The 13,939-nt window shown below is 46.5% G+C and overlaps 2 protein-coding genes across 2 annotated transcripts in view; one reads left to right on the top strand and one right to left on the bottom strand.

The window, feature by feature from the left end:
- The window catches only part of gpr22a (G protein-coupled receptor 22a), a 5,475-nt gene extending 4,361 nt beyond the window's left edge, over positions 1–1,114 (top strand). Inside the window, exon 3 of the mRNA XM_042079304.1 lies at positions 1–1,114. This exon is cut by the window's left edge and continues 613 nt beyond it. Within this exon, the coding sequence (XP_041935238.1) occupies positions 1–759 (759 nt within the window). The 3' untranslated portion in view covers positions 760–1,114.
- Positions 1–13,939, bottom strand: part of cog5 (component of oligomeric golgi complex 5) — an 89,447-nt gene that overhangs the window by 73,942 nt on the left and 1,566 nt on the right. The window contains exons 4-6 of the mRNA XM_042079251.1: positions 13,850–13,904; positions 13,661–13,730; positions 8,459–8,579 (exon numbers count right to left, since the gene is read on the bottom strand). Of these exons, the coding sequence (XP_041935185.1) occupies positions 8,459–8,579; positions 13,661–13,730; positions 13,850–13,904 (246 nt within the window). The remainder of the gene's footprint in view (positions 1–8,458; positions 8,580–13,660; positions 13,731–13,849; positions 13,905–13,939) is intronic.

Raw genomic sequence — 13,939 nt, 5'->3', positions numbered from 1 at the left:
GACGAGGACGACTTATGGGCCAACCACTACAACACAGACCTGGGTCTCTACTACCACTTGTTGGCCCAGATCCCCATCTTTTTCTTCACGGCGGTCGTCATGCTGGTGACCTACTACAAGATCCTGCAGGCGCTCAACATCCGGATCGGAACACGCTTCCACACCGCCGCCCCCAAGAAGAAACCACGTAGCAAAGGCAAGAAGGCAGCCGTTTCCATGACGACGTCTGGGAATGCGTCCGCAGCCCAGCCCGAGTCCACAGATGCCTCGCAGAGCAGTGCGGCCGTACGGAACCCACCACTGGCCATGCGCACCTCTGTGTCGGTCATCATCGCCTTGCGGCGCGCCGTCAAGCGCCACCGGGAGAGGCGGGAGCGGCAGCGGAGGGTCTTCCGCATGTCGCTGCTCATCATCTCCACCTTCCTGCTGTGCTGGACGCCCATCACCGTGCTCAACACGGTCATTCTGAGTGCCGGCCCGAGCGCCATGATGGCCCGACTACGCCTGGGCTTCCTGGTCATGGCCTATGGCACCACCATCTTTCACCCGCTGCTCTATGCCTTCACCAGGCAGAAGTTCCAGAAGGTGCTCAAGAGCAAGATGAAGAAGAGGGTGGTATCGGTGGTGGAGGCAGAGCCAACGCCCAACAACGCGGTCATCCACAACTCCTGGATCGACCCCAAACGGAACAAAAAGGTGACCTTTGAGGAGACAGAGGTCAGACAAAAGTGTCTCTCATCTGAGGACGTAGAGACGTAGTGTGAACCATCAGACTCATATTGAACTCATGCAAAGGTCAATGATACAACGCGCTGAAAAAGGGAAACCACTTATCCAAAGCAGATATGTGTATTAAAGTGTATTATCTGTACAGTTTCACAGCGTGGAGGAAATAATTTAATACTATTTATTGTAATGGTGACTAGATATCATGGACAGTTCAAAGAGTGTACAGACTGCATGTGCTTTTCGTTATAGTGGTGAAATGAAATGGTGTACATATAGGAATAATGTATAGCAGAGTACTTATACATTCATGTACAGACATAGAAAGAAAGGCCCGTGCTATTTGTCCTGTTTATAATAAATAAAACCTGAAGCAGGTTGAAATACATCCTGATATCTAGTTGTACTTTGTGCCAATCCTCCTTCTCCTGTCTGTCTCCCCTCTCTCTCCCTCTGTGTTTCTGTCTCTGCCAACAAGAGCACTTTGCAAATCACATAAAACATCAAGCAGCAGTACTGGCGCAAAGATTTATATAGCACATCTCATATGCCTTTCCTGTCCTTTGAGAGCCCTTACCATCTGCCCGTAAACGCCGAGAGTAGAGACTAGGGTTCAGGGTAAGGGAACGAAGATGGAGACAAGGAGAGGACGGAGTATGGCAGATGAAAGTGGGCGCACAACAGAGGTAGTCATGAACCTCAGCAATTCTTAGGTTTTAAAAACATCAGCAGTCCCAATAAGTCCCCAGAGTAGCCTACTTGTTCCAGAAGTAAACGGTAGCTAATTCTGCTGTCAGACTCAGTTTCCCCCCTTTGGCACCAAGATACGTGAGCTGCAAGCCTGTATGAGACATTAGTTTTGTCTGCCGCTATTATTGATCTGACCTGACATGCCCTTCCCTGATTCCCTTAACCTCTGCGGTATGCTTGAGAGCTTTGCTGCTATGCTGTCCCTCTAATCTCTAGGCTGGCTGGCTCTTCGAGGTTGAGAGGAGTGGGGAGTCTGAGAGTGGGCATCTGCTTCATTTCAAAATCACTCCTGAGGGCCGTCAGGCCGGCCGAATCAGACCCTTATCTGCTTTAATAGAGGATGTCAGAGGGGGCAGAGAGAGTCACGGCACGTCGTTCTCTGGAGGTGTGCGGGCAGAAAGCAGCGCAGGGCTCCCCCAACCACAGGCCCGTGACACTGGACTGAAGTGGTCATGAGTGGCTGGGTCATACCAGCACTTGCCCTTGGGAGCCTAGGGGAGCCTGTTTTCATTTAGCTTGTTTTTTTTTTTTTTTCTTGTCTCACTATTAACGAGGGCCTGGGATACCAGATAATAACTATTAAGCATGGCTGCCCATGCATCAGAAGCACTCTCCAGGATGCTGACATTGGAAGGTCATGCCTTTCCTCGGCAGGGGCTATGGTGGTGGAAGCATGGAGAGAATGCCAATGAACAATGCAAAACAATGCACAAACAAAAATGCTCATCTCAACACTGCGAGCATAACTGCATAAACTCATAACCAGTTAAAAGAGCAAACACTAAGGTAGGTGACCTTACAAAATGAAACATTTTTCCACCACAGATACAGCAGATACTGTGCCATACAAAAAAACAAACAAATACTGCTGGTAGTATGAATACAAATTGTACAGACAAAAGTTTATTATAACATCATTCCCAGACACAGTTATGCATGGCCAAAGGTCAAGTTACCCACTGCTGAAGGATGCCGTTTCCCTCGGTTATCAAAGGTTAATCAAAGGATGTGCTGTCCACAAGGGCATTGTTAATAACAGGCTTGAGGATCTTATCAGCATGACCTCCTCTATAAAAAAACAAATAAGCCTGATGTCCACCTTCAGCCCTACACAATAAATCAATGGGTTGATTTTCAGCTCGGGCTCAATATACATTTTAAGAGATAGTAACAGTGCCAGGTATTGGCAGCTCTCCAGAAAGACTTAACAGTACAGTACCATGGTGCAGGTTTTAAAGCTGACGAAGAACCCATCAGAGAGTTCATCAAATGCCATTCTAATGGCCGAGAGGGAAAGGAGTGAGTTTTCTGGAGGTGCAAGCTTTGTGCTGGAACTGCATGTCCTTGCATACAGCATGACTAATGTATGTGTACATCCACCAACTGCACTCATGTAGACTATTTACAGCCACATGAGTAATGTGCTAGAATATCAACGGGCAACAGGTCAGACTGCCTATCCTCCTATCAAAGAAATGCAAGTGCGGTACGAGGGTTGAATACCTGCTATACCAGAAGTGGAGATGAATCATGCTCTGCTGTCTTAAGAGTGGCCATTTTTAAATACTAACTGATTCATCCCCGTGGATCCAGAAGTGCAGCGACAGTGCTGCATTCAACATCCTCACACTCCCCTCTGCACCAGCACAAGAGGGTCCTGGGGCTAAGGGGTGGGAGGCGTGAGGGAGGCCTTTGCCCTCTCCCTCTCTCTCTCTCGCTCTCTCCAGGCCTTTCATGAGGCTCATGTGAAGGGGGATATGGATCTTGGGGATTTCTGCTACGCCTGTGTGCTGCTACGCAAGGTCAGTCACATGGGAGGAAGAAAGGCACCCTGAAGGGGGTCTGTACACAGTCCGGCCCGTGGTGAACAGACTCTGTAGATACAATGAGATGCGAACGATGAAGGGGCCTTTTATTGCCAAGGTTGGAAAACAGTAGAGCGTGTGTGGATGCTTCTCGCTAGCCCCTGGACAGAACGCTGTGTGTAAGTAGTGAGGCGATGGATGGCCCACCAGTCAAGGCAAAGTTACTACTAGAAAAGGGGTGTGTGTCTGGCTGTGCCTCTGAGCGTAAACTCATGTGCTAGCCAGGGATCGATCGGCAGATCTCCAACACAGCAGTTGTACACTATAATGATGTTGCAACACTATATTGAACAACAACAACCAAGACCGAGGTCAAAACACTGCGGCAAAGCTCAACTATTTATATCTGTCAGCATACATTTCACCTCACATCACCTAATGCCACTTCCTGAAAAATAAAAAGGCACATTTAGAAATTCTGCTAGTAAGGGTTGCACAGGAACATAATTGTATAACTCAAGTGCTCCTTGTCTGAAGAAAATTGAGTTCTCGAGCACTTGAGTGCAGAGGGCTTTAATGTACAGGCTTACACCTGGTCCTCCAAACAGTCTGGGGTCTCACGAGACATGAGGGGTTATTTTTTTAACTGAGGCCATCGCGAGACCCTGTGCATCCCAGTTGAACTTCCCCTTCAGATGCAGCAGAGACCAAAGGTGATGCACACAAACCAAGTACTCTGTGGATCACCATCCAAATCTCCCTTCCTTACCATCATTGGTGACAGCCATGATACTAAACTGTGCCTCAAGCAGCAGAATCTTTGGGACTGTTGTTAAATTAAACCACCACTATTAATACATTTTGACGCAAACAGCCCTGAACCAAATAGCCCAAATTCGACTATGCCCGCCATTACGGTTAACAATATGCTACTAAGTTTTTGCTAACCTTTTTTACATGAAACATAGATGAACTATTTGTACCTGCAATTTAACAAAGGTTCTGGTACTAAATGCAGAAACTCTAAAATACTAAATGCAGAAACAACTGCTCAAGAGCTAATTTGCTCAAATACTCTGATACTAGCTACCTGCTGGTGTAATCTTTCAGATTGAACACATAGCCTATGACTGGCACGGCCACCTCTCTCCAAAATCAACTGCACAGGCTTTTCATTAATGACATGCCCATGCCCCTGCCTGTCAGAGTGACAGTTTTGAGAGCCTCCTCTCATTCCAACACTACTCAAGTGACACCTCGGAACCACCTGCTCCTGACCAGACGACAGGGGAAAAGAGGGATGAATCCTATAAAAAGAACAAGGAGAAGAAAGGAGAAAGCCAATCAAATGCCCCCCCACAATCACACTGACTCAGGATCAGTCCGCTCTCGTATCCTGTCTCATTCTCGACAGAGCACTGAGCGAAAGTTCCCTGAAAACATCACACCATCTCCGAGCAACTTTGCCTGACACTTCAGCTCTTGTGAGTGACAGGCCCATCAAGTGCACAAGGGACTACAAAAAGATCCCTGTTTCTATCTTTCAAAGTTTTGATATCCATTCCCTCAGATATTCAAATCTACAATTCAATCAAGATCTAACTGAAAAATAAAAATGTGAAAGAAGAAAGGTGGATTCAGTAATAGATGAAGATACATAGCCACAAGCTAACGGCTGAAAGAATTTGTCAAGCTTCAATGTATTCCTCAACTGACAAAAAGAATGATAGAAAAGATGAGAAAAAATATGTATAAAAAGGATAGGGAAAAGATGGGAAAGAATAGTTTTTTCAGTGCTGACTCATGGTGGGAACAGATTACAGAAAGCTTCTTTTCCGATATCAGATGCTCATGCAGAGTGATGTAATCTATGGTCTGGACACAAGGGACAGAAAGAGACACAGAGAGAGAAAGAGAGAATGAGAGAGAGAGAGAGAGAGCGAAAGAGAGAGAAGAAGATTCAGACAGACACAGAAAGGGACAGACAGAAAGAGAGGAAGAGAGACAGGTAGATAGACAGGCAGACAGAGCAATCACTTTGAGTTTAGCAGGCTTTATAACAGCTTGACCGCCAGGATGATGAGGCTATTCCTTCGTCTTTTTTAAAATCGCTCTCTTCAGCCCTCTCATCCTCCTCCGACCCCAGTCATCCCCTCTGTTTTATTTTCTTATCCCGTGGCAAGTATTGTGTCTGTGCCACTTGAAGGCCCCACACTTGACATTTATCTGCTTTGATTCCCCCTCAACAATAACCGGCCATTATCTGCTGTGTGTCGCTGTCACCGGCATGGACCTTGCCACGGTATCCACTTCAATCATGTTATTGTATCTGACAGGCATCAGAGGCACAGGCGCGCACACACACACACACACACACAGCCTCCTATTACTGCCCCATCCCTCCCACCACCCATTTCCCTGCTTCAAGTCGTTCCTTTACGGTCACAAATGTACGCGCGCGCACACGCACACGCACACGCGCACGCGCACACACACACACACACACACACACACACACCCCTGTCTTCACCCATGTTTTCAAGGTAGATGTCCTTGAAAACATATATACACACAGACACACACACACACACAAACACATGCATGCAAACACACATAACCTGGTGCTCTTGAGGAAGAAAGGGAGGGCGAAATCATATTACCCTGCCAGTGTTGGGCTTTTATCGTGTTAGAGCAGCACAGGCAGGGGCGTCATTTAGCACTAGTATGGCATGATGGCAGCAGAATATGTAAAGGCTTGTGTGAATGTGCAGGGGGGAGACAAAATCCCAAAGCACTGCTCCAGCTAAGCGTGCTGAAGCACCAGCGAGAGAAACAGGCGAGGGACAGGCGAGGGACAGGCGAGGGACAGGCGAGGGACAGGCGAGGGACAGGCGCAAATGGAGAGAGAGAGAAAAAGAGAGAGAAAGCCCACTCGCGTGAGCCCAACGAGCAAACAGCTAAGAGAGAAATACACATGGGTAGCGTGGAGTACACCGAATAAACACACTCCACTTTCATGACATGACCTTCAGGAAGAGGAGAAGCAGAACACGAGCATTACAGACGGTGCCAAATCATGGAGGGGAGAGAGAGAGAGAGAGAGAGAGAGAGAGAGAGAGAGAGAGAGAGAGAGAGAGAGAGAGCTTATGAGGAAGAGAAGAAGACATGAGAAAGAGAGACAGAGAGATAGAGAAAGAGGGGAGAGGGAGAGAGGCAGACTGTTTGTGCTTTGAACGTGGAGTGAAGAAAGCAGGTATACAGTCTGGAGAAGACATAAACATGGGGATTCTGTGCATAAACATACAGTATTTTATATATAGATATATATATATGAGAGAGAGAGAGAGAGAGAGAGAGAGAGAGAGGATGGAGGATGACAAACAGAGAGATTATAAGTGTGCTGGAGTGAGAGGTGGACAGAGATGAAAGAGGGGAAAGCTGTAGTCTCTCCATCATGTGTCCCTTCTCCTTGGTGAGAGGGTGTGTGATTCAGCAGCATTCAATCTTCACAAGTGACAAGTGCAGGGGATTGTTTGGGGGGAAGGGAGGAAGGTCATGAACCAACTTGAGGACAAAGACCCATTTGAGGCACGTGGCTACACTGTCATTTCAAAAATATATACAAACTTCAACATAAAAGTAGAGACGGTAGTACATCAGCTGAAGCACAAACGTCTCTAATGGGATGCTGCATTCAAAACACACACAAGTAAAAGCAATAGGTCCATCACGAATGGGCACGGTATGATTTTCAAAATGGAGATTCTGCAGTGCCCTTTTCATGCATGCATAACAACCATGTGCAGAAAATGACACGTACCAGAAAGAGTTCCGGGACTCGGAACGTTTTAATGGCAGGAGGTCGCTCTGCTGCAGCTCTAAAAGTAATAAACATGCACGGATTTGCATTTCTGCCACCTTGTTTGTGAGATATGACATTTAAAAAAGCACTACGCTATTTGCATAAGCAGCCTCACAGTCCAGGTGGCAACTCATCCTGTTGCAGTTTTAATTGACACCTTTCTACTTGGAAGCGGTGCAATGGGATGCTAGATGCATTTCAAAAAGGAACACACCCTGGCTCTGCATCAGGACACCAGGAAGCGGAACGATCCCATACATGCCCACAGCGCAGTGCAGTGCAGAGGGGCCCACCAAACTCCAGCTTTTTCCTTTTTTACCCCTTAATGGAGCCGGGGGACAGAAATAAAGTAGGCTGGTGCTGCACCGCTAACCCAATTCTAGTCGGATATTCATCAAGCACACACACATGGCAGCCCTGGCCGCTGCACTCCAGAAATACCTGCCGGCCAGCATAACCAGGTGAGCTTCGGCTCCTGCTCACACACAGCTGCGGCACAGACTTTAGTTGCGTCTGCAATCCCAGTGACTGAGTTTGTACCAGGATAAAAGGCTCACCTAAGGTGACCTAACATATTAGATATTGGGTGAAAAGTGGCCGCCCTGATTGCTACAAGGGATTGTGGGTTTGAATGGTGTCAGGGTTGGGGGTCAGGGTTGAATGGTGTTAGGGAATGGGGTCAGGGTTGAACCTGAAGAACCAAAATAAGTTTACATTGAGGACTTTAGTGTGAATTGGTGAAAGGTGTGGGAATGCGTCTCAAATTTGTCAAAGCCTCAAGCTCTAGCACTTTTACTGTATAAGCTTGTTACATGTTGCTGTTAAAGGCGATGCAATGCCAATGAAATAGCTCCACACTCTCTCAGCTGCATTACAAGTAGTGGCAGGCCCTCCTCTACCTCAGTGCTAAATCTCCCCAACAGGCAGCGCAGCTAGCACCTGCTAATCCAATCACCTCCTCTCTTCCACACACTTGCATCTTACATCACGCAGCGATTTGCTTGCGGTTTGCATTGCCCCGCCAGCTTTGATGGATGGCACACGCACGGCAGGGGCAGCAGGCTGCTCGGGATTCTGACGTGCTCGGGGTGGTGAGAATCCAGGCTGAGACAGCGGGGGCGCAGGAAGCATAGGATTGTTGACCCTGTATGACCATGTGTGTGCATGCGTCGTGTGTGTATGTGTCGTGTGTGTGTGTGTGTATGTGTGTGTGTGTGTCTGTGTGTATGCGTCGTGTGTGTGTGTGTGTGTGTGTATGTGTGTGAGATGGGGAGTACCAGCAGGGGCTAGGCAGGAAACGCGGGCCATCACTCACCGAGCTCGTTGAGGCTCTGCGCTGCCTTGGTGATCTCCCGGCTGCCGCCCTGCAGCTGCCCTTGCAGACGCTTGCTGAGGTACAGGATACGGATGATCCGCCTCAGCAGGTCACAGGCCACCTGTGGAGGGAGGGGGAGACACACACGCACACGCACACGCACACGCACACGCACACGCACACGCACACGCACACGCACACGCACACGCACACACACACACACACAGGTGTTATTGATCAATAAATCTCTGAGTAAACAACGGCTCAGTAAACAGTGCCTCTGCTTTCCTAAGTTGTGCCTACAGTGAAAACAGTGACAAATACAGTGTATCACTAAGTAAAATGTTGTGTTTGTTTATGTTTACATTTAAAATGAATAGCAGACGCCTGTCCAAAACAACATACTGTACATTATATGTTAACCAAGGACGAAATGAAACACACTGGAGAGGTAGCTGCTACCCCCACCCCCCCCCCCACACACACACACACACACACACACCCCTCCTTCAGTATTCCCAGAGAAACTTCGCACAGGGTTTCTGCTTGGGGGACAGGCTGCCCCCGCTTTCTTTGTTTACAGTTGTCAGAGCCTGGGTTGCAAACAGAGAATGAGTTTTTACAGTGTACTGTGCAGTACAGTGTTTTACAGTGTATGTATGGGCAGCTAGCGGAGAGAGAGGAGATGATCGCTGAATGACAAAAAAATATATGGCCTTGAAATTGCATACAATCGCGGACTGTACCTTTAATGAATCATACCTCTGCTTTCTTAAGCTGTGTCTTCAGTAAGAACAGTGATTAATTAAAAGTTATGGATGTGTGAATGTGTATGTATTTCATTATTACAGTGCATGAAAATGCACTGTACTGTTCTTCCTAGGCTTCTTATTACAGTGCATGGAAATGCACTGTACTGTTCTTCCTAGGCTTCTTATTCTTAGCTTTATTATTACAGTGCATGAAAATGCACTGTACTGTTATTCCTAGGCTTCTTCTTCTTCTTCTTCTTCTTCTAACGCAGTTAATGGTTAATAGCTAACAGCTTCAACTGTTTAACGTAGAAACTTCATTCAAACTATGTTACGTAGGTCTTACTTATGACATCTGGGCTTTGTAACTTTTATACTTTTTAAACTATTTATTAAAAACTACTCAAAATTTCCCCATAGACTTAACATTAGGCTGATGACTTCACAATGGGCTAATTAACTTGATTTGTACCTGTATCAACGTCCAGCTGCTCAACTAGGCCCCATCAAAAAGCCAGTTAAACTGATTGCACCTGTATGAACTGCTTTCTGTTGAACTAGGCCAACTCTCTCTGTGTCTCTCCATTCTACAAGGATATAAGGCACATTCCATCCAACTTTCTATCCATTCATCCTCTTCAAACCATTCACTCATCCACCCATTAAACTATCCATCAACATCCATTAAACAATCTGCCTATCAACATCCATTCAACTTTCTGTCTATCAACATCCATTACACTATCTACATTTTTTAAACTATATACTCTGTCTCAGGCTTTAAGCATACAATATGGCTCTATTAAGACTGCCGTTAAGCAATTAGAATCCTAGGCCAGGTCGCCAGGCTATATTAAACCTCATCTACCTAGTTCAGTCATTCCAACTATTAAACCTCATCTACCTAGCAAATAATTTAACCTTTTAAACTATCCACCTATTTAACTGTTCAGTCATTCCAACTATATTAAACCTTATCTACCTAGTTCAGTCATTCCAACTATATTAAATCTCATCTACCTAGCAAATAATTTAACCATTTAAACTATCCACCTATTTAACTGTCCAGTCATTCCAACTATATTAAACCTCGTCTACCTAGCAAATAATTTAACCTTTTAAACTATCCACCTATCTGTTCAGTCATTCCAACTATATTAAACCTCATCTACCTAGTTCAGTCTGTTTTAACAATATATTTCACACCATATGTTTTGCATTTTCATGCACTGGTAATTCCCTGGAATTGCGTTTTCTAATTATTATTGACAACCTTCACTGCTTGGCACCATTTAGCTAAAAGGATGTGTGAAGCATGTGAGCTTCAATCTGTTTTGAGAGAGAGGTGGATAAAAAAAGAAAGAGAGACAGAGAGAGAGAAGGATGGTGAAGAGCGAGGGAGAGAGTGAGAACAGGATAGCAGAGTGCTGGAGGTTCAGCCTCCTGAACACATTCCAAAAATAAAAACCGCTTCAGACAGCTTATGCAAATCGTGAAGACGAATGGGCGACTGTGCGCAAGAGTACACAGACATGCCACGCCGTGCTATCAGTCCAACGAGCAATGACATAACCTCAAAACGTTTCTTTTAAAGGAGTGTAAAACTTGAATTTAACTAGATAGTTTTCCTGAGCCAAACCCGAAAAGAGGACTCGCCACTGCTCAGGTAAATGACTTTCCAGGAGCTATGAAAAGCACTCAGGGCTTAAGACCCTGCAGGTTTGTGTTGAGGCAGGGGAATGTATTTGGTTAGTGGTCCCGATGAAGGCAGCGGTGGAGTGCAGTGGTGGCTGAAGGACGCAGGGAGGGTCAGCGTTATTTGGGGAACGGAGCGGCGGAGATGCAGCTGAGAGCCGGGGGTCTGTCCCCTGAGCTCGCACGTGTGTCAAGATTGCTTTATCAGGGGGTGACAGAGCGTCTGCCTTTTTGTAGGAATGGGGGATTCAGAGAGAGAGAGAGAGGGGAGGGGAGGATAAAAAAGGAAAAATAACAAAACAACAAGAAGAAGAAAAAAAAAAAACACACAAAAAGGTAGAATAGCGGGGGGGAGAATGTGCACACACACACGCACACACACACACGCACACGCACACACGCACGCACGCACGCACGCACACACGCACACACGCACACACGCACGCACACGCACGCACACACACGCACACACACTTCCAGCACAACACCAGGTGAGCGTAAGTTCAGCTCACATGTTGGGCATATTCCCTCAGTCAGAGCAGGGAAGAAATGGCCAAAGGGCTGCTGGAGGCAAGGACATGTGTGTGCCATCCCCACGAGACAGGGAACCAAAACACAATTCAGCTGTGCCCACTCCAGCAGCGAGTCAAATCAGCTCAAAGGGGTTAATGATAGACGTTGACAACAGCTTATCTCAGAATCACCGACTGCGCTAAGTATGGTGTGTGTGTGTGTGTGTGTGTGTGTGTGTGTGTGTGTGTGTGTGTGTGAGTGAGTGAGTGAGTGAGTAAGTGAGTGAGAGAACCAGCAGGGCTAGGTGGGGAGAGCGGTCACTCACCAAGCTCTGTGCTGCCCTGATGTCGTGTGTGCGTGTGTGTGTGTGTGTGCGTGTGTGTGCGTGTGTGTTAGGAGTATTAGCACCTGTGTGAGACGAGACCGGCCTAGTGGAAAGATATGAAGGTAGATGGGGCATAAATACTGGGTTTATGTACTGCAGTCAGTGACCTTTCTATTGCCATAACGCATCAATATTTAATAATGATCTCCCCCCTCCCTAGAGTCTGGGAAACACTGCAAAGGCCTGTAAATCCACAGGCATAGTCTCCGGGGCCCAGCAGCGCCTGAGTGCTTCAGGTCAGATGGCCGACACGGGGGGCCCATCTGACTAGCCGCAGAAAAGTCAAACCTCCATGGAGCCGATTGCTTTTATTGATCGGAAACTCTAAGTGGGTGCGACTGGTGGCATAGCGCTGGCATGTGTGTGCCGTACGCTCCAGCAGTGATGTCATTCGTTGGTGGAGCGATGGAAGGGGCGGGCGGGGCGGGCGGGGCGGGCAGTGTAAGCGGCTGCCCGGAAAGGTGATCAAAGCCCTCGGCGGGATTGGCTGCAGAATGCACCAGAACGCTTTGATATGACGCTTGTGTAATGATTATTGGAGAAACAAAATAGTTGTTTTTTGTTAGGATAGGAGAACAGATGGTTCAAATCCCCTTAACACGGACTTTCAGCAGGTACTAGACTAACTAGAGAGACAGAGCAATGCCTTCCCATCATGAGTGCTCAGCATATACGACACAGGGGTGAAGAAAGCACCAAACTTAAAACCTTAAAGACATTTAAAACGCAAAAGATCCCGTCATTACATATCATCTAACATATCATGTAGGCAAGTAGAACTTCTACTTGTAGAACACACACACAAGCTGTTCACAGATTTGACCCTTATCAGCTTGTCACAGAAGATGCACTAAACTGTCATAACACTGATTATGTAACGGTGTCATGTTACTATTATTGTTCATTATAATGACAGCGGTCATAATCTGTGATGCTATGGCGGCTAATTAGCATGTGAGATAGGCTGTCACACCACGTAACATCATGAAACCGGTGATGATAGCTGCTGATGAGGTTGACATGACACTGTGAATTCCTGGGATAATAACTGTCATGATTATTAATGACAGGATATGGCATCCATCTCAACATGTTTACTACACGGTTACGTTGAGCGTATGATGAATCGAATAAAGTATTATCCTCATGTCAAAAATCATAGAAATTCCTGCACAAGAAGGTGACAACTGAGACACAGACATAAAAGAGAATTGGAGCATATATACAGCCCATGGCACCTTCTGTCCACACCTTGTACATAACATTTGCTGCAGGAACGATAATCTTGATATTTGTGTTGCCACAATTGTTGAAGGTATAGCTAGGTCATTGCTTTTGAGGTCTTAAACACATGGAGGCATAAAACAAACACACACACACACACAAACACAAACACAAACACACACACACACACACACACACACACACACACACACACACACACACACACACACACACACACACACACACACACACACACACACACACACACACACACACACACACACACACACACACACTTCAACTTCTAAAGACTATTATAGCAACAGCAAAGAACAGATAGATTCCATCCACAAACAAGTAAGCAGTACATCTTCCTTTAGATTTCTATCCAATAAAGATGGAAATCCACTCCATGCGCTGGAGCACTGATGCTGTCAGACGGATGGAATGAGGTGAGATGGACATATAATGAGGCAGTGGAGTGGCAATCACTCCCCCCCCCCACACACACACACACTACTCACCACACTCATACACAGTGATACTGAACAAACACATACAATGATATGATGAGACTTCAGGGGGTGTGTGTGTGTGTGTGTGTGTGTGTGTGTGTGTGTGACAAAAACATACCTGTAATCTTGCCAGCTGTGCTGTGCGGGCCACTATCTTATTATAGGGGTCAACGATTTTGGTCCTTATCCTACAGAAGGAAATAGGCAGTAGAGATGGGAGTGCTTTAGGAAACATGTCACAGACAGGAATTCAAAAGTCTGGACTCTTGAGTTTCTCAGTCATTTGTTGTGCCGAATTGCCACCTACCGGTCCACCGCGCTCTGTAGTGCAGCAATCCTCGTCTGCATCATTTGCAGGACACCTGTGAGAGGCAACAACAAATAATGAGGCTAGTCA

Source organism: Alosa sapidissima, chromosome 22, assembly GCF_018492685.1.
Source record: "Alosa sapidissima isolate fAloSap1 chromosome 22, fAloSap1.pri, whole genome shotgun sequence".
Lineage (NCBI taxonomy): Eukaryota > Metazoa > Chordata > Actinopteri > Clupeiformes > Clupeidae > Alosa > Alosa sapidissima.
The sequence above is the reverse complement of the archived record's forward strand: the minus strand, read 5'-3'. Positions and strand labels throughout refer to the sequence as shown.